The sequence below is a fragment of the Penicillium citrinum genome, assembly GCF_028827155.1.
Source record: "Penicillium citrinum strain IBT 23319 chromosome Unknown utg000003l:1.0-4596430.0:1.0-4598250.0, whole genome shotgun sequence".
Taxonomy (NCBI): Eukaryota; Fungi; Ascomycota; class Eurotiomycetes; order Eurotiales; family Aspergillaceae; genus Penicillium; species Penicillium citrinum.
Window position 1 is genome coordinate 3,555,614 of NW_026622688.1, and position 20,159 is coordinate 3,575,772.

General features: G+C 47.7%; 6 protein-coding genes across 6 annotated transcripts; 3 read left to right on the forward strand and 3 right to left on the reverse strand.

The window, feature by feature from the left end:
- Positions 1-29: 29 nt before the first annotated feature.
- On the reverse strand, positions 30-1,862 carry N7469_004549 (Glycerophosphoinositol permease 1; the record flags this gene model as incomplete). The annotated part of the gene is made up of 6 exons (XM_056643469.1): positions 30-709; positions 763-1,131; positions 1,224-1,357; positions 1,424-1,540; positions 1,604-1,653; positions 1,722-1,862. The coding sequence occupies 6 exons, from the start codon at positions 1,860-1,862 to the stop codon at positions 30-32; spliced, it is 1,491 nt and encodes a 496-aa protein (XP_056502881.1).
- Positions 1,863-2,435: 573 nt separating this feature from the next.
- zrfB (low-affinity Zn(2+) transporter ZRT2) lies at positions 2,436-3,518 on the reverse strand (the record flags this gene model as incomplete). Its single annotated transcript, XM_056643470.1, has 1 exon — positions 2,436-3,518. The coding sequence occupies one exon, from the start codon at positions 3,516-3,518 to the stop codon at positions 2,436-2,438; it is 1,083 nt and encodes a 360-aa protein (XP_056502882.1).
- Positions 3,519-4,671: 1,153 nt separating this feature from the next.
- N7469_004551 (uncharacterized protein) lies at positions 4,672-5,463 on the forward strand (the record flags this gene model as incomplete). The annotated part of the gene is made up of 2 exons (XM_056643471.1): positions 4,672-4,900; positions 4,979-5,463. The coding sequence occupies 2 exons, from the start codon at positions 4,672-4,674 to the stop codon at positions 5,461-5,463; spliced, it is 714 nt and encodes a 237-aa protein (XP_056502883.1).
- A 1,640-nt stretch (positions 5,464-7,103) lies between these two features.
- On the forward strand, positions 7,104-7,328 carry N7469_004552 (uncharacterized protein; the record flags this gene model as incomplete). The annotated part of the gene is made up of 1 exon (XM_056643472.1): positions 7,104-7,328. The coding sequence occupies one exon, from the start codon at positions 7,104-7,106 to the stop codon at positions 7,326-7,328; it is 225 nt and encodes a 74-aa protein (XP_056502884.1).
- A 6,004-nt stretch (positions 7,329-13,332) lies between these two features.
- N7469_004553 (glutathione S-transferase family protein) lies at positions 13,333-14,805 on the forward strand (the record flags this gene model as incomplete). Its single annotated transcript, XM_056643473.1, has 3 exons — positions 13,333-13,483; positions 13,587-13,725; positions 13,797-14,805. The coding sequence occupies 3 exons, from the start codon at positions 13,333-13,335 to the stop codon at positions 14,803-14,805; spliced, it is 1,299 nt and encodes a 432-aa protein (XP_056502885.1).
- Positions 14,806-15,040: 235 nt separating this feature from the next.
- Positions 15,041-19,524, reverse strand: N7469_004554 (DUF3433 domain-containing protein; the record flags this gene model as incomplete). The annotated part of the gene is made up of 3 exons (XM_056643474.1): positions 15,041-15,893; positions 15,981-17,046; positions 17,109-19,524. Coding segments are annotated over 3 exons (4,335 nt in total), but the record flags the coding sequence as incomplete, so codon positions are not given.
- Between the last annotated feature and the right edge of the window lie 635 nt (positions 19,525-20,159).

Below are 20,159 nucleotides of genomic sequence, written 5' to 3' on the forward strand. Positions count from 1 at the left end.
TCCTGAAGCAATGAGTTGTCCGTGATGTTCTACTGACTCAAACCTGTCTTTGTTTGCGTTGTGTTGGCATTGACAACCCCATCGTCTGCATTCGCCTTCAAATCATCCTCTCCCATAGCTTCATCCCATCCATGCTCCACAAGATAGGCTCGAAATCTCTCATCACGAAGCTTTAAATCCTCACCGGAGAGATCAGGAACGAAGAAGTAAGTCACAAGGATCCCTGCGATCCTGCAAATCGCCGCAATGATAAATGTCCACCGTTTGCCAAGATGCTTTGCAATCGGCTGAAAAGCCTCAATTCCAATTGCGGCACCTGCCTTGCCGATAGCAGCAGAGAGTCCATAGCATGTACCACGTACTCCGGTGGCATATGCCTCGGACGAAAGAAGGCCGAGCATGTTTCCTGGTCCGAAGTTACCACAGCTCGACATGAGTCCGTAAAAGACAATAAAGAGCGGAATTATCTTCGTGATTTGATTGTATGAGCATCCGATAATGAGTCCGAATATGAGGTAGCCGCTGAACCCGATCATCATAATGTTCTTGCGTCCGACTCTATCGCAAAGGATTGCTCCTAGAAAAACACCTGGCAAAGCAATCGCCCCGAGAAGGAGTTGCCATTCGCCTGTTTCGCGGATCGAGCCCGTCTTGACAACCTCTGAGATAATAGTACCGGAGAACACGCCATTTGGGAAGGTTACAAAGTCTTCACTTCCATTAGCCAAGTACAGTGCAATTCAACTTTGGAGGATGACATACCGTAGAGAAACCACGTGCCACAAGTCCCGATTAGAGCTTTCCAGTAGTACCTTAGAACCAACAGATAAGGTACATGGTTTTTTATTGCACCACGCCGGTACAGAGTCGAGTTTAGCATGCGAATGCGGAAGTAGAAGACGGACAATGGCCAGATACAGCCAATCCCGAAGCACACACGCCATACAGTGCTGTAATGGGATTCATGACATGCCATGAGAACAATCAAGAATATCGAAACCGCGAATGGACCACCGAAACTGAGCGGGAAGTTAGTCACCATGATGAAAGCTGGACCACGATGCTTGAGTGTTAAATCATTAGCTGATTCGGAGGCCGAGGTTGAAGATGCCGGGTACTCGCCGCCAGTACCTGCGATTGGCAGAAGAGATTAGTTATTCTGCGGTAATATCCTTCAATATCATGCAATGAATGGAAATACTTGCCGAATCCAACGATTCCACGAGCAACTGTCATCATCCAGAACATGCCGTTGATAGTGACTCCATGAGACGCCGTGGCTAGAATCCCACCAATGACAATCATAGCAGTCGTGAAGATAATCGCGGTCTTACGACCAAGGTAGTCGCAGGTGAGACTGGAGTATAGATCCTAATTAGAGCTTGAAGTTTTCCCCAGTTGATGTCAGATGGGAATAACTGACCCGATGACGACCTGACCTATGATTTCGCCGACAAGAAGAGCGTTCGATACACGTGTACTGACTGCGGAAGTGTACTCCTTAGGATACTCTTTTTTGAAGAGGACATTGATCGTAGTCCTTGTAATCAAGTGAGTACTTCGCGTATCGTACTCCAATGGGAGACATGACTACTAGACTCACATAAGATTGTTTTGGTATCCATCACTGATTAGGGCAAAGCCACTGGCAAACTAGATGAGGAATTATCAGCCATATACCAGACATATTCAACGTCTAATAGCTTGGATCCTCCACTCACAATTGTAAATAAATCAGATAAACTCTGGCGCTTCCTGGATACCTCACGCGAGGGATCGACATCTGGACCCCTGTCAGGCTCGAGCACCTCGGAGCTTAAAGCCCTATTCTTAGGCTCGATCTCGGCAATGCTAACATCCATCGTCCTAGTTTATGGGTTTGAGCAGGGACTGTCTTTCTTGTAAGGGTGAAGTTGATACAGGAACAGAAGCTTGACACCGACGGCATTTGAGGGGCCTCCAGGGCTCACCGTTCAGGATGCTGTTGGCCCTGTTGAGTATAAAGCTTAGTCTGGCCCGTCATTGTGTAACCTCACAGTCATTGGATACTGCATTGAGGAAGTGGCACATTCTGATGTACCACATGCGGCCATTCAAGGGAATGATTGGCGGAATGCGGGGGAATCTTTGCGTGGGGCGGAGATCTTATCTTTGCATTTTAGGGTTGACAGAAGATCGACTCTATTCTACTCAACTCTATATAAAAGGGAATATATAAGTCAGACAATTCGAGAGATTGATTCATATTTGAAAAGCTATGTCCAGTTCCGAGTTGTTAAAACGCCAATCACCCAAACGCCAGTTGCACCCGCGGGTATCAAATGCATGCATAGGAATACATCATCATATTCCCTTCCTCATTTTTTGTGCGCAAAATTGCAAAGAAAAAGTCTAAATGTACCAGTGGAAGAAAAAATAAAATAAATGCCATAAGCCTATGCCCACTTGCCGAGCAGAGCCATGAGCGCAGCACCCATGCACAGCAGGATGAACGCGGCTAGCACATCACGGATCGGAGCTTGACGCATTGAGTGACTGAACATGAACTCGTGGGCCATCAATTCGACCAGGGCGGTATAAATCAGAATACCAGCAGAGATAGAATCGAAAACACCATTGACAATCAAGGTCGTCCGGCCCTCGGGTGGATAGCTTTGACGAACACCCAGACCAATAGCAATTGCAATTGGAGTCGACAACCCGAAGGCCAGCCCCAGGAAGTACGGCGTGTGGCGTTTAGACCGTGGCCATGGAAGAAGAGCAAGTCGGGAACCCAGACCGAGGCCCTCAAAAGTCTGGTGGAAGACTAGAACGATATAAAGCGTGGTAAACTCGGCACCAGAAACGGCAAGGGTCAAGCCGATGAAGACGGAATGGAAGATAATGCCGAACTCCAAGATGAATATTGAGGTCAATTGAGCAGCGTAATCTTCAATTGCTGCGGTATCCTTTTCTGAGTCGTCGGCGTCGTGATGTTCCCGCGAGTGGCCAAGATGATCTTCTCCAGGCATCAAGTGGTTAGGGTGATGATGGTGGCCTTTGCTCTCGCTTACTTCTTCAACCACAGGGGACTCATCGATGTGAGCGTGGGTGTGACCTTCTTCATCATGAAGATGGCCCGCACCGAAACGGGAGAATCGCATGACCATAAGTTCAACGAAGAACAGAACAATAATAGTCATCAATATTATACCCTCTACCCAACTGTACTCGGTAATTGGTCCCGTTAGGCATGGATTGGTCAAAGATTCTTCGGCCGGAGCCAAAAGATGTATAAAGGCTGTAGCAATGATCACTCCGGATCCGAAGAATTTTGCGACGAAAAAGATCCAGCCGGGAAACCCGCTTTTCTTACTCCAGCGTCGAGCAAAGACGGGGAAGAGAGCACCAAATGAGGAGCCAATTAAGATGACGAAGATGGATGATATCCGCAAGCCCATGCGGCCATCAAATTCATTGCCAGTGTCACAAGCATCTCCTTCCCGTTTCAATAGAGCGTTGAGGGGTTCCATTTCCATGACGAACAATAGTCGACAGGAAATTTATTGCTTTCTGGGCGTTTGATAAGCGCTGAATATGCGGAGCCGCGATGAACCGCGCGACAATCTCTTTAATTCCAAAGAAGATCTCTTGAATTTGGTTGACGGGTCAGGGATGAAGAAATCTGATTGCTCAGAGATCGAGCACCTTGAGAGAAAAGAAGAGGAAGTTAAGTCGATTGACGCGGAGGGGATCCCACCGGGAGGGGGGGGTTGGTTGCTGTTAGTTTTGTGCGGGTGTCGCGCTGGACTGGCCGTAACCCCCAAGGTCCTCGAGGTAGACGCACACCGGTCCAATTAAGGCACGAAGAGAGACCGGGTTGACCTGGCGAGATGTCACGCTAAAGTAAGTGTGCAGATAATCGGGGCACGAGAAACGCAGTGACCGGAATGTTCGTTTGTCAGTCTCCTAACTGAAGCACGGTGAAGCAGGCAATTGGGAGTTGCTTTGCCAGACTTGGTGGAGATCGGTCTGAACTTGAAGAAAGCCTCAAAGTTCTCGTCCCAACACCGGCCACAGAGAATGAGAGGCCACTTTTAACAACCTTCGTACTTGATGTAAGAAGAAAAAAGAAGACTCAAAAGCTTTTTTTTTTGAGATATGAAATCAAAATCTGCGGGATTCATCGCCGGTACGTCCCAGCGGGGGACTCGGAGTGGGATCCATGGGGACCTTGTTGGCTGGAAGACGTCAAGATACCATGTAACAGGTACATATTTTACCACCAAAAATATGTGTGAACCGAGGTATCCGGTACTTCGAGTGAGGACCTTGGGGACGGTCAGTTTCTTCCCGCAAACGGTAGTTGGACGAGTCACGTGTGCTCATGATGCTACTTGCCTTCATCAGATCGTCACTAAGAGATTAGCCCATTCGGACACACAGATCAGAGGAGAGTGAGCTGATGAGATAGATCGATGTGTGCATGAGGTATAAAAGGGATGAAGAATTAAACGCCCCAAATGCCAGAGTCAAAGAGGGATTGTGACAAGGGGTGATGTGATGGGCCCTGATTACCTCAACACCAATCAGAGCTCCGCGGAGGCTCTGCGGGACGCACCTTGTCATCATCGACGAGCTCACCCGTCGACATCTTCCGTTTATTCTGGAAAGCTTGCTACACCTCTCGCCATGGCTCCCATACGACGCTATCTACGCATCAGCAAATACTCGGTACTAGAATGTCGCATTTATCCTGAGAAACCTTCAGATGCGCGATGGCTCTTGGACTCTCGGGACCCTGTCCTGCCACGCGTATTCGCCGCGATTCGCCCACTGGTACTGCCTCGATTGCGTGAAGAGAACGAACGGCTTTGGATGCGAAAGAAAAGCAAGCCAGTCAAGGATGTGATATCAGAAGGTAATACAAAGGACGATTTGGCTTAATACACACACTTTGCTGAATGCCGTGACTGACACATTCCTTTTCTTTCCGTAGATGACTTCGAAGTTGGCATCTTCCTTCGCGAATCCCGTACCCGCCATTCACTCTTAACAAGACACAAGGACTTTGACAACCAAACTAAGAAGAAAGGCACAGTAACGGATGCTGGAGCTGAAAGCACATTGACAGATGCAGAAGTAATCATGGACAGCGACGATGAACCCGAATTCGATCTACACAATGTTCCCCAGGCTGGAGATGAAGATAACCTAGAGCAGGGTCGCGCGTCCAATAGACGGAAAGACGCTGCAACAAGTGAAGCAATTGATGATGATTATGACGACGGCGGCAATGACGATAAGAAAGTGGGATTCAGTACACGATATGAGAGCTTTGACATCTGTGGTTGGGTTCTCTGTTTGCTTATCTCTCGCAAGAGCGACAAGCCTCAAGCTAGTGTCGACCTGTCAGCGTCGAAACAACCTCTGATGGAGGAATGGATATCAACCCAAGCCCAACCTGACATGGAAGAAGCCTGAGTGGCCAGTATAGAACAGTGTACTTCCTCACCAGGTTCTGAGATGTTATTCCGAGGAGATTGGAAAGCTCGCCCTACTACACAGTACGGAGTACATAGATTTACTCTTCACTTGTGAGGCTGAGGCAATTCTTCAGGCCAAGCTTCCTCCGCATCTTTGCAGCGGGTACCCGCGGTGGCGTGATCTGTTGCAGCTCCCCTCTCTTGTGACACATGCCTAAATTGCAGAGTTGCATATCAACTAAATTATGTGAATCCCCGCTTGTGTTCATTCGGAGATCCCCAGTGTTTCAGCAGGGATGAGGTAATCCATGGTTGCGAAAACGGGCCCCTTCATGTCACGCGTACCTCTGGCATGGTTCATACATACCCTTGCCTGAATACGCCATCTTTACCCGACAGAAAACCGGGACTGCTGCAGAACGCCATGAGGATGCGGTCAGCTTATGACATACCATCCTTCTCATATGTACATACAAGCCATAATTACACCGGTGGCGGCTATTCGACATGCTAAATGGTTCGAGAGATACACCGCTAGCTTGAAAGCTGTCAAAATTGGCAACATAATGCAATGCAACAAGGCAACATTTTGCCTTGACCCTTAGATGTACATCAGAAGTACCTCTATGTACACATACCCGCAAAGAACACAGCCAGACAACCAAAGTTGAATATCTCATTGCAGCCATAACCTGCTCACATTTTTGGTGTGGCCTACCTCGGTTTGCTTGTCTCAGTCGAGTTCAGGATATTTCTCCTTTCTGTCAACAGACCCATTCATATGACGCGACTTGATTCATATGACAAGAAAATATTCAATTCTCCTCCGTCCTCCGTGTTGCGGACAAGCTCAGGATCCATTCAGTATTTCTGCAGACGGGATCTGAGTTCCACCTAGGCTCAGTGACGCGGGTTATGGAGTCCATGTGGTGTCCACTAGCCTCGGCTCCCCGTTTTCCAGAAGTCAGGTAGAAGGCCGGTGGTCCTGGTGGACCCATTTGAAACAGCCGGCTCCTCCGCTGTCTTCCTGACCCTCTTGCCAGCGGGCAATACTTTCCTGTATTCCTCAGCTCGAAGGATAACTCCTCCAGCCAGTGACATAGGGATGATTCATGGTCCACTGATTAGGAGACACTGCACATTTTACGAAGTATAGTGTACATTTCAATTGTACTCGGTACAGTACATCGATATCTTAACATTACGTATGCTTTGTCGAGATCGGGAAGTAATCGATTAGCATTCAATAGAATCACCAAGCAGAGTAATTGCCGCTGCCTATCACCATCACTTCGAGGGAACCGTGGGAACAGACCGCATCGCCACGTGCGGCGATCCGCGAGTTGAACCAAACGGGGTAAAATGTTTGGGGGATCCAGGATGATATTTCGTACATACAGGACGGAGAACGGAGGTGAGAGAACCTTCCAACTGGCTTCCAATCGTCCATCCTCCTTTTTCCCGAGACCTCCACAACCCAGTTATTTTTCCTCTTCTCTTCGTTTCCAACGGTGCGGAACGGCGGCCCACTTTATCCCACGGTGGAGATCCACGAGGGGCCCTATTCCCTTTCAGACTCGTTTATTGAAGTTTGTGGCTCGTTAGCGTGTCGAAGTTTTTATTTTTTTCCTCGCGGCCATGTCCAGTTTCAACGAAAGGATTGCCACCATAGGCTCCACTGGTGCCTGGTTGGGAACCGCAGGAACCGCGAACCCCATCACCTGCCAGGAACGAACGCCCTTGATGTTTTCCTATTCTGATGGACTGGAGCTCACATCGTCAATGCAAATCCCGGTTGCACGGACAAGTCCGACCGCGGTGCTCACGGCATCTTCCATCATTGCGATTACCATTACCGTATAGGGCTGTGGTCATGCGCACCTCCGCTGATTCGTATTATCATCATTATTTGCTTATCATCCGTGCTTTTTACCAGTTCTTTGCTGTGAGTGGTTGTTTTTGCATCCCACTGGGAGATTTGAGTTTCTTTCATTCATGTGCTACAAGGTACAATATGTACACAGGATCAGGGACAATCCAAATCGGTAGTTGCGAGGATTCTCACTCATGCTTGCGCTTTCCGAGACGTGCCGGGGAATACGGCGTTTGGGGAGTTGAATTTGAATTTGAGTGACACTTCCCCAAGTCGGAGATCTGCCGTCCTTCATGTACATGCGAGCAGTTACAGTACACACTTTGATTTGTATAGACCATGTTACCCATTACAAACTGAGCACACTAGATTAAATTAATCATTTTACGTTGTACGACTATGTACACCGCTATGATAAAGCCTTGCAATCAACTTCGATCGGATAAGGACTGCGGAGTAGTACTGAGCACGCAATTGATGTTTCTCCCACGAAGAGCTACACTACAAAGCGGATCCTTTAATCGTGAAACACCCGTCCCAGTGATGTGCGGGATCAACCCTGGGGAGTGTACCTTTCCGACGAACGAATGGCTTCCATCTTTCTTCTTTTTGGACCAGGGCCTGCATGTGTACATATACACTGTACTCCGTACTCGGTTTCCATGATGAACATGCATGTACACCCTGCACAAGCCAACATACATACTGTAAATGGCAAACTTGTCCCACTGACATCAAATGAGGATGTGCAATGCACAGTCCCTCTTCCCCTCCTCTGTTCCCGCCACTACTGTAAAGCTGCAGAAATCAAGATGATCCTATGACTTATTGAGACATAGCGGAGGAGACTCGGCTCTGTTCTCCGGTGTGTGCGTCGAAAGACTAGCGTTGCAGACCAGCGCTTTGTGTGAAGTACGGAGCATAGTACAGTATGTACCTACTACTGTACATGGTATGTAAAATACCGGACTCAATTTCGGGTTCGCATTAGGGCATACAATATTCTATTCGTAACCCACCGATGAGACCCATAATAAAATAAATTCCCCGGAAGGCAAATGCCAAAAAGTGGTACTCCACGCCTTAGTTTGTTCATACTATCGTCCTAGAGGGCTTAGCTTCAGGTACCCGTAGCAGAAACAGTACGACGGACTGTGAAAATACTCCATCGTTAATAATTATCACCAGGTTATTTGCTAGCCTTAGTCTCCCACGGGTATGAACCACGGGACGAGGGATGGGTCTGTCTGAGTCCCTTGACTATTTTAGTCTCAGGGGGAGGCAAAAACGAGATAAATGAATAAAACAAACCAAAAAAAAAGTAGAAAAGGAAAAAAAAGGGAAAGAAAAGAAAGTTGCTAAGCCACTGGGATGTCCACCCCGGACCGTTATCTGAACACTTTTTTGCGAGTACATACCTACTAGGTACAATAATGTACACATTCGATTACACATATGATTGACGTGTCAGCTATATGTATGTAAGATTAGTGTATATTCGCCTAAGAAGCATGGCGACAGACTATAGGTACTAATGGTAAGACTCTGCGTTCCCAAACACCCGGGTCGAGATAGTAAAGCTGTCGAATCAGCTGTTTCATGAGAGCCCCTGCGCCACAAACAGCTTATCCTGATCATCCTGATTTTCGCACTCACGCTCTTTTTCTCACGCTTGTTGCCCCGTGCTGAGAATTCCGACAGTCTGGGAAGGCTGTCATGATACGAATTCAAGATCGGTGTAAATCCGGGTCTAACTGGATGGGTCTGGGTTGTCTTTGGGAGATTTTCCACAGTCTATCTGTTATAGCTATGTATTATTGTTTTTAAATACAGAGTACATATACAGAGAACAGCTAATATTCAATTAATTTTCACATCAAATTTTGGCGAATTCCCACCGATCGACGATACAGGAGAGCTTCCTGGTTGGACCCTCATTGTTGGGACCCCTTTCACAGTACATACATAGCAGTGTGTACAGGAGAGGGTCGAGTCACCGCGTATCTTTCTACAAAGTACCGCTTAGGCCTTGATTGAACTTTGCTTATGAGGGCCAAAGAAGTCAAATGACAGTGTACAGTACTATGTACATAGACTTTTCTTTTGTTTTTCTTGATTTTCAAAAAGGAGATAACTTCTTCTCCGCTCACCGCATCGAGGAAACCCGATGGAGCCAGTGGTGGAACCACGGGAGATTGCCCATTCCCAGTTGGCATCTCGTGTGGTTTCATGATTATTCGGGCGAACGTCCCGTGAAACCGACAAACGGAGATGAACGTAGTCTGAATATGTTTTCAGGTAGAGTGGTAACATTTATGTATTATTGATTGACTGTAATCAACAAAAGATTAAATGCAATTAATACTGTACTGAAGGTCATGAAATCCACAGGACAGACGGATTCGAAACTGGACTGTCTCACCATCTCCCCTTTTCGCTGACTGGTTCATCAGAAACAAAAAAAAAATAAAAATAAAAATAAAATGGAAAATAAAACAATGGAAAAACAAAAAAAAAAATCCAAAAAGAGCGCCACACGGGAATTGTAGGTGGAGAGCTTCTAGAAAAACTAGAGACTTTTCCATTGAATTTCCGGTTGGGGCAGAATTCCTCCATCCCGACTCACCAGTCAATCGTAATTAATTCCTACGTCAGATCAGGTGGATACCCTCAGCCTCCTGTTCATGGCAGGGATGTTCGATGAGTTAGCTGCTGCACTAACGTAAATTGGTCTGTAAGGTGTGGGAGATCCATTTTCTGACTTTGTCTTATAAGTATTCCTCGTGCTCCTGTCCGACTTGCTTTTTCAAATTTCGTCTACTCACTCAACAACACCTATATACATCCTCACTCTTCTCTCTTGAGCAACAACATCTTGACCATAACACATTCAATACACCAATACTCTCTACAACTACCACACCACACACCACACACCACACAATCACACAAGATGCCTTCCGTCGGTTCCTCTTCTCAATTCCCTCCCTGCCCTGGACCTCCTCCCAAGGGCCCACTTCCTCCTCTGCCGAAATAAACAGCTCTCTCAAATGACCGCGATGACTCTGGCGCATTCTCGGTTCTGTTGAATGCGCTCATGACCCTGAGCCTTTCTCCTCGGCATGGATATGAAATGACCTCGATCTCGATCTGGTTTCGGCTATACGATCCTTTCTACTCGACTCGATCTACTCTTTTAATTCCACCCATCTCTCCAAACCTGTCCACAAGGAGATATCATTTCTCCTTTTGATAAGACCACCAACACGGACTCTCTGGACTCTTCTTCCCACATCAACGCCTTCGATTTCGGCAGGGAAGAGGGGAACGCTCGCGCATGAGAGCGTGGAGATTTAACCTTTCTATTTTCACTTTCTCAATCTTACGGTCGTTGCGATATGAGAGGGGGTCCCAGATGCGCTGGCGCGTTTAAGCCACCCCTCTCCTTCTACTTGCATCTTTTAGCCTGACTTTCACTTTTATTTTCCTGTTTTCTTGCTGGTCCGTGTTTCACGATCCCCGGCCGACTTGATTACTTTGTGCGGGGGTCAATCCACCATTGAATCTCGAATTCAGCTCTTTTTTTTTTTTCATACGATACGGAGCAAAACGACGTTCTCGACTCTCAGCGGCTACATCAATTGGCTATGACTACCCTGCAGCCCACTCTGATCCTTGTCTGGTCATGATCACTAGGCCTTGATCACTTCATAGCCTGTGCGTCACGTCACTTTGCATCGATCTCCGCACCTTGCTCCATACTTCTTTTTCTCTTTTATTATTTTTTTTCTACTACCTTGTTTGCATGTCGTTCTGCTCGGCCACATCGACTGTTTCAATCTTTTTGTAATATTCTTTTCTGTCTTTTTTTTATCTTCTCTTTTTTCCTTTTGTTCTTTAGCCTCATGCATTGGGCCGAACCTGAATCACCGGCATGTATCATAGACTTAATATACCCCAGCAGAGCAATTTGTCTTATCATCATTCTATGTCGTGCATAATCTCCCCACCCCAGACAAAAGATCCCTGAGGAAGTCCCAGCGCTATATTGCCGTAGTACCCGATAGAAACACCACGCCCCGCCCGCTCGTTTCACTAGCATTTCGCCGCCGCAATGCAGACGCCCGGTGTAGCAGGGATACAACGAGGCCACCTCAATAATGAGGGTCAATATGCGGCCATTGTCCAGTGTTTCGTGATGAGGGATTGAGCATTGTCTGCATGGACGGGCTCACTGGTGGAGACCAGACATCTACCGGTTAGATGATGAATCATGGACTCTCCCCCTGAGAGTCATCCTTGGTTCGGAGTACAAAACCATGAATCAAACCACAGCCACTAGGGTACCCTACTGTAACCGGATCTTACTTGACATCTTATCGGTTGTCCCGCTCGTGCAGATCCCGGCCAGCCATGACAATCCATCGGACCATTATATCCAAAGATGATATGCAGGCGCGATAGCAACCTGCGGCCTTAGGGTACCATGTGCAACGAATCATAGCGCATCCAAGATCTTGGTGTCGGTGCGTGCCTGTCCAAATTGACGCCAGGCATAAAGATTCCATGTAGCCTATGGTAACTAACCCACTCCCTTTAAACCGGTATTCGTCCGTCGTACCTTTTTATCAACGTGCATGGCCGCATGTCTCCGGTGCATGCGCGAATCGATAATCTGGCAAGCTAACAACGATGACTCCACTCGAGATGTCCGAGAGAGAAAATTCGGGCTGAAGAAGATTCAGAGTGAGGACGGTATTGTCCGAGCGCTCGGCGGGATTCGCCCTTCCGTGCGTGTCCAGGTAGTTGGGATACAATGTCATTGGAAGGAAATGCCTTGAGAGCGATCCACCTTGATTTTACTCCCCCAGGCTTTTCAGCTTGGCCGTTAGACGTTGGCCTGATGGGGTTGTCATTTCCAGGTACCCTGTCCTCGCACTGAGACACCATTACGGCATACACGATTGAATACGCGTGAATGAGGACAAAGAACAAGCGTGCCTACGTTCGTGAAGGTCGTTGGCCCATTTACTATGGGGCTTGGCGTCATCATTGGGCGTCTTTCAATCGCATCTGATCTCACACATTACCGTAATGAGTCCCCGCTTTCTATTGCCTTTGGTTCTTGGGGCCGAAGTTGTGAGCCCCGCAGGATATGGAAACAGGGTTGGCGGCCGAAAGAATCAAGCCCGAGGTCCATGATTATGATTCAATCGGTCTTACTCTCTTTCTCTTTCACGAGGCTATTTCCAGCACTATCCGTGCAATCATCATCTGTTATGAGAGGCTCTTGCGCAGCCACGTCGACCTATAAGGTGAGATCATCGGCGAGCCGCGATAAGAGCGGCTCGCCGTGTGTCAACGTGGATGCAGGGGTATCAAGATGGGGAAGAGTATTTTGGCATCTTCTTCCATCAATGAAATGGCCGGATACTACTATGATCATAATACCCCATGGTGTCAAAACCCTCTGGAAAAGGTCTGATCGTGCAGTGTATCGTCTCAGGTAGAATACGAGGAGACTGAACTCTACAGGGGTGAGGAGCCATGGATTTCTAAATTAGGCGTTGAGCATGTTTGTATTCGAATGATGAATATTCATGAAACCGGAGTTATTTTCATGTTCTCATATGTTGTTCTTGTTGAGTCGCATCTGATTTATCCAAGACACTGCCGAGTAGCACTTTGTAACCATAGAGTCCCAGTTACTTTTCTCTAGTTAGTTACTGTGTATGTGTTGACGTTGCGAAATACCTTAGTCCTCACCAGCCATCGCACTTAATACCGAGATAGGACTGTTAGAGGATCTAGTCTCTGCCTGTCAAAATCGAGAATAGACCGCTTTCTGAACTAAGCTCTCCCCTCATGAATATACATAGTATACAATACATTTTTCAAGTCTAAATGAAACCGCCAAGCCTGGTGTATAGTTGCACGTGATTCTCTGTTCAACTTGCCCGCGCCCGCCCTTCTCTCTTCCACGCGCAAAACACGATGGTGCTACAATTACATGTGTGGGGGCCGGCTTTTGCCTTGCCTTCAATTGATGCACAATGCCTTGCGACGATTGCCTATTGCTCGCTGGCCCTTCCGAAGGGTTCCTGGGAGTTGGTCGCAAGCAGTGATCCCTCCGTGTCCCCTACAGGTGAGTGACGTGATGCGCCCATTCGACCACCCGGAGCTAGCAACGGGGCGCAAGATGAAAAGTACAGTATGAGCTGATTCGGCTATTTGTTTCTGCAAATTAGGTGAGCTCCCGGCCCTCCAAAATGGTGCGGTATGGGTGAGTCGATTCCGCAGCATCGTGGATTATCTCCGCCAATACTCGAATGGAGCCTGGGACTTGGATAACCAACTGGATGAGACATCCCGTGCTGATAATATTGCGTATGTTACATCCCACCAATAGCTTTCCCCTATTGAATAAGGCAGCGGACTGATTCGTGCCGCTGTTGCAGCTTCTCCTCTTTCATCGAATCCCGCGGCCAGTCCCTTGTCGACCTCTACCTATACGTTACCAGCCAGAATTATTACGGCAACACTTCGCCTGCATACGGAAAACTTCTTCAATGGCCGAACCAATGGATTCTGCCTCCCAAGCTGCATGGTGCTGCGAAAGGCCGTACCGAGCATCTGGGTCTCTCATCGCTTGACCTGCAAGCCATGGAGGACCAGCGGCAGCGCGACCACAACGCCGCCGTGGCCGCCGGAAAGATCCCAAAGAACCTGATACAGCGACCACGTGATACTGTTTCAAGCTTTCTAGGCCGCACAGCACAGTCAAATCACTTCCGTATCGAGGCGCTGACGGGCGAGTTTTTCGAGCCCCTTGAGGCTATGCTAGGCAAGAAGGCATACCTTCTGACCGTTGATGACGAAGAAACCCCGTCAAGTATTGACTGCGTAGCTCTCGGGTATCTTTCACTGGCACTCGTGCCCGATATGAGCTTTCCTTGGCTCCAGGATGCCATGCGCGCCAAAGCTCCTCTGCTTTCAGCCTACACAGAACGTATGCGGCAACGATGCTTCGGTGACGCACCGGTGGATATAACTCATGCATTCTCGCCCGAGTCTGCGCCCGACTCGCCTATTTCCTGGCGAGCTCCCGGGCGTATCTCCGTCACAGCTGTCGGCAATACCCTTCTTTCTACTCTGGCCGACTCAACACCTTTCCTGCGTGAAGTGCGCAAGAACAACGCTCTCAAGAAAGTAGCACAGTCAGAGGACTCTGGTCTTACATCCACAGAGAAAAATGCCCTTAGTGCTCATGCGGAGGCTAGCAAGAAAGATATGTACGTCTCCATTGCCACAGTGGTAGGCGGTGTTGCTGTCATGGTGGGCTACATGATGCAAGTCGGCCTTCTGTCATTTTCATCCGGCGAAGAAGAGGAAGAGGAAGAGGATCAGGCAACAAATTTCGCCGCACCTGACTTATCTCAAATCGCTGCTGCTAGCCGCGGAATGTAAGAAGTCCGAGGGAAGATTGCCGGCAGTTCATCGGCATCAATTCATCAACGGCGTGTTTGTTTATTTCCATATTTCAAGCGAGAAGGGCCGACAGATCCCAAAAAACAACTGTATCATAGACATTTCATTACTGTTTAACTCGAGCATTATATGCTATGTATTGAAGGAATCGATATTCCATGTACTTCAACATCCCCAATCTCATTATCTCGGTCTGATCTACTTATACAGACCTCTGCTCATCACCCAAATTCCACGTCTTACTCCCCTTCTCCTTAGAGAGATACGGAGCAGAAATCCAATGTACCCCAGGTCCCTCCCCATAACTTTCCTCCATCTCAACACCCCAGCGTAACCCACCGTCCTCATCAACAAACCACCCCAATTTCGTCCGAAGGTGCTCATAACTCTCCGGCAACAATCGTCCAGCTTGAATCTCCCGAACAACTTGGAGGAGGTTGGTACTACCAGCTATCAAAACCAGGACGTCCCCCAAGCACTCCACGTTTCGGACAAGGCTGCCGAAATATCGTTTCTGTAGTAATGCTACAACGACCGTGGTTATTATTAGCCATGCCATTATACTGATGCTAAGCCAGACAGCAACGGAATTCATTTGAAGAAGTTCCACTCGGCGTGTCAGTCGTGCTTCTACCGTGCGGTTTGTATGGGAGATAGGATGCATTACATCCTGGTGCTTGCTGGCCTTTGTTCCGGGGAGATAGTTATTTTCAATCTCAAGGCCTGGACCAAGTTCTTTCGGTAGACTGGCGTTGATTTTCTGATAGCCCCAGCTTCCAGTCTCCATCGAGATCTCATTGCTGACGAAATGCTGGAAGAACGTGGCGAACGTTCTCTGCGCAAGTTCGTTGAACGTGTCTGGATCTGATAGCCTTTTCGGATCTCTTCCTGCCAAAGTGTACATGGAATATGTCATAAAGTCCATATTCAGGCCGTTGATCTCGTCTCGGATGTTGTAAGTATTGTCTTTCAGGTCTTCCAATATGTAACCTGAGCCGTGACTGGCACCGGAAATGCCGAAGGTATCAGCAGCCGTCAACATAGATGCCATGAATAATCGGCCGTAGCTTTAGTATTTTTTTCGTTAGCCGAAAGATCCGCGGGGATGGGGTAATAGTATATAGTGTGCCAAAATAAAGCCCTGAAGTACTTACCTCACTGTAACGTTGTATCTCAATTTGACATTGTCTCTGTCTACTTTGGTTTTGTTATGCGGCAAGAAATTGTCAGAAAACGCATTCTCACGTTCCCTTGGCTCGTCGGTGATATTGAAACTTTGAACTACCCCGGTTTCGGGGTTGACTGTGATTTCTGCGTTGGCAGATTCGACCAGCGGCCTACAGGTTAGGAATGATGCGGATGGCGGGCTGGTGAACACTATGCCAAGATTCGCGATGTTGGGGTCTGAAGAGGAGAGATGATCATTATTTTTAATGCCCGTCACGGCGTTTCCGTGGAAGAACTTGGCCGTGAAGTTGTGTTGCCAGGATCGTACGCTCCATTTATCAGGACTGACATTGGGGGACCAGTACCCGACTACCACGCTCGGATCCCAGGCATTGCTGCTACTATTGTCACAACATTGGATTTGACCCGGGTTCACGAACACACTTGTACAGCCAATGCATTCTGATAAGTTGGCCGGGAAAGTAAAAGGCGTAATCTCAGATGCCGTATTCCTGTTCCCCCATGTTTGCCCCAGTTGATATCCTCTTTGCATGTCATGGGGTATTGTTGATTTGTTCCATATAGTGCTATTTTCAAAGTCACGATAGGTAAGCCAGTTCGAGAGATTTCTCAATGCCTGCATGGGAGGCTGGCTGCACTCAATACGACCTCGCATCGCGGGAGTGGTGAACGTGATATTGGAATAGGATCCGTCGAGCGTTTGTTCAGATTCATCAAGATTATTTGGTAATTCAACATCACGGAGATTGTCCAGTTTGGCTGGCAAGAAACTCCAACCGTCCTTGCTCCATGCCGGTTGAGTACCATTCAATGTGAGTTGAATTGTCGCAGTGTACATCCAATGTGTCGAAAGATTGGCGTAAAGGTCTGAAAGAATCCCACCTGCATAATCGTTCAACTGATTTGGGTATAGTGACTGCGATGCAGGAAAGACAAATGGAATCTCACGGAGTTCCAAAGTTCGGTCTAGTGTAACTGGCTGAGATACAATCCCTGGTCCTCGATCGAACAAGGCGGACATAGTGGTTGTGACTAGATATCAGATCATATGATTAGTTGGGTTTAGGCCTTAGTATTCTATATTTCAAACTTACAAACAGGTGAAAGGGAGCTTCCCAATGTAAGAAAGGCAAGAAGCCAATGTTTATTCAAAGCAGCTTTCGCACATGCCCATAACCAGAACGATGACCTGTATGAAAGGCCAGCGCCGCGGGAAATCGAGGGATTTCCTTTAGACATCGCAAGAAACGGTTGAAGGCGACGAAAGTTGTCATCCATTGCGCTCCACCACAGACCAATGGCAGTTGCAATCACGGTGGGAATCATTGCAAATGGCGCTACTGATGATAGACCATTATTAATGAATGAGACTTTGACCTGATAGACGAATGCCTTTTCATATAACCCGGAGGTCTCAGCAAAGTGATACAGTACAGAAATGCCAACTACTACCACTATGAGGATCGTTGCAAGAGAAAGGAGGGCGGGCAGTCGAAACAAGGCCGGTGCTCCATTTTCTGACTGTGATGTCTCGTTGACAATAATATCATCTTCATTCACCCGGTAAAGGCCCTGAGAGTCCGTAATGAACCGTTCATCCATCAATTTTTCGCGCAGGTATTTATCGGAGGGCTGCTTGAAACTCCGAAACCCCAGTTTTGTTGCTGATGTATGCGTAATCAAGCGAGCTGTACCTATGGTGGATGCCGGATCGTCCGTCAAATGCAATGGCCGATATTGCTGACGAGAGAACCGCCATATCGTAAGTGCCAAGAAGAACGAAATCGCGAGCAAAACCCCCAGAGTAATTGAAGGACCAGCTTGAACTACTACTCGAGATTCGACATCATGGATGTAGCCCTGCATAAAGCTTTGCCGAGAGGCGTCCTGGCGAGTCAGAGCTGCCTGCAAGACCTCGCCAAAGAAACGTTGCTTTGCCTTGGCTGCTGATTTTGTCCAGTTTGGATCGTTGACTATGGCAGCCACATCGTAGTCATAAAGAGCTCCCAGGAGGATAGTTGGTCCTCCAAGAACTCTTCCGTCCTTGTACATAATCGAGATCATGTATGTCGGCCAATTCTCATCTAGAGTGAGATTGCGGAACAGTGTCGTGTTTAGCAGATTATTTGGGATCACCACTTTATTTTTCTCAAATTCAGTCTCGTCGTAAGAGATCTCAGGCTCGTTACCGTCCAGAGCGAGCCTCGCTGTCACATTCGCCATATAATAGGTGCTGTCACAAAGATGAGCTGAGAGGTCACCGCCTGTTGCGTTCGAAGGACTAGCCAGGATTATTATATCTCGATTATCACATTGACTCGTGCTGTTTGCTCGGCCTTGAGGACCATATCCGCCAATGAGGGGCTGGAGAGCATTAGAAAATGTAGACGCGTCTGACCAACTACCTCCACCATTCAAGAAAACCTTTTCTATCGAAAGGCCGTATTTGCACTCGTCAGGCGAAGACCAGATAGTCGATACAGATGGGTTCTTCTGATCATGATAATTGTATTCCCCATCAATTGTGGTTTGACGATCCATTGTCATCTGTGTACAGTTCATATGGCTCTTGAACATGGTGGTCTCCGCTTGCCATGCCTGTGAGGAACTCGTTGGCAAGGATGTTATCGGCGCATCTTGCATGTCTGCCGGCCAAAAGGGAAGAATCGTATAGTCGTCCGTGATCCAAGGAGATGTCGAGACATTTTGAAGCAGATTGGCAATTGTACGGAAGTGTGTTGTTCGGTCCGCATCAATGGGTAAAGGTGAGCCCTCCATTGGTGTAAGGGTTGTAAATCCAGTATACTTAGGAACCACTACGTCTTCCGAGAAAAGGATAGCGGAGGAAAGTGGTGAGATAGCCATGAATCCAAATATATTAAGGAGGGATGCACAGATCAAAGTTATACTGCGCGAACCATTTCTCTTCTTCGCGAAACCGTCGTATAATGCATTCCACCAGGCTCCTGGAGATTTGAGTATACTAGACGAGGCCTCTGCACCATCTGGCCGTGCCAGTCGAGCATATGTCTCTGTGCGTTTGATATCCTCAAAGAGCACAGTCGTCATTTGAACGTATATGACGGCAATCAGGGTTGGACTGTATCGCCAGCCAAATAGTAAAGCAGACGACCCATCATCAGCACCCAAGCCATAATTCGTAGAAGACTTCCACCACAGTAAAAAGACCGTGAGACATAGTCCAAGAGAGGTCAAGCACAGTATACCAAGAAAAGGATGAGTGAATGTATATGGTATCCAGCTTGTTTTATGAACACAAGTTTGCTCTTCATTATAGTCGGAAATGTGAGGATCGTGGTAGGTCTGATGTTGAGATTGGTGTATGCTTTCACTGGTATCACTTAGACTGGAGACTTCACTGGAGACAACACTCCCATTACTATTTTCTCTTGAAGAAGACCGACTAGGGCGAACGGTATGGGAAAATAAATTAGATCTTTGACCAAGAAGATCGCGGTCTTCGCCAGGAGTATACTGCCTGGCCATCATCGTAGTTCAAGACGTGAGAGGATTCCCACAACCAGTAGTATATAGAAACATAGGAAAAGAAAAGGAAAAGCAGTTTCAGATTTGTGAGATAGCCCGCGAGGTTCGCCCATGCTTATACTACTGCAATGTTTGTCTCGCATTTGGGAGGGTTCAAGGGCTTGATGAGCGCGAGGCGGTCCACTATTCTGTTCCCCTGTCCAATGAAGAGACCTCTATCAACGCAAGATGGGGGAGAACTCACTCTAGAGTGATACCAACATGAGCGGATATCACTTGGCGTACATACTAGGGCCCGCATGTCAAGGATCACTCATAGGTCTTAACTTGGCAGCCGCCCACATCCGCGGCGATCTTTGTTACATCTAGAAGTAGCGTAGCAAAAGGTACTTACGCTAATGAGATATGCAGGGATTATAATGAGCTAGCCATCAAGAAGAGGGGCAAATGCGCAGGAGGTGCGTGAAATATTTAAGTACGTTCAGGATAAGCGACCCTTGAGCGGAGCGGGAATGTAACCACTAAAGAGACAAGAAGTACCGCCGGGCTAGAATATTGATAGTTCTTGGAAGCCTGAGGGATAAAAAGTGCTAACCGCCGACAAGGAGCCTCCATCGTTATGCATCTGGCCAGACACC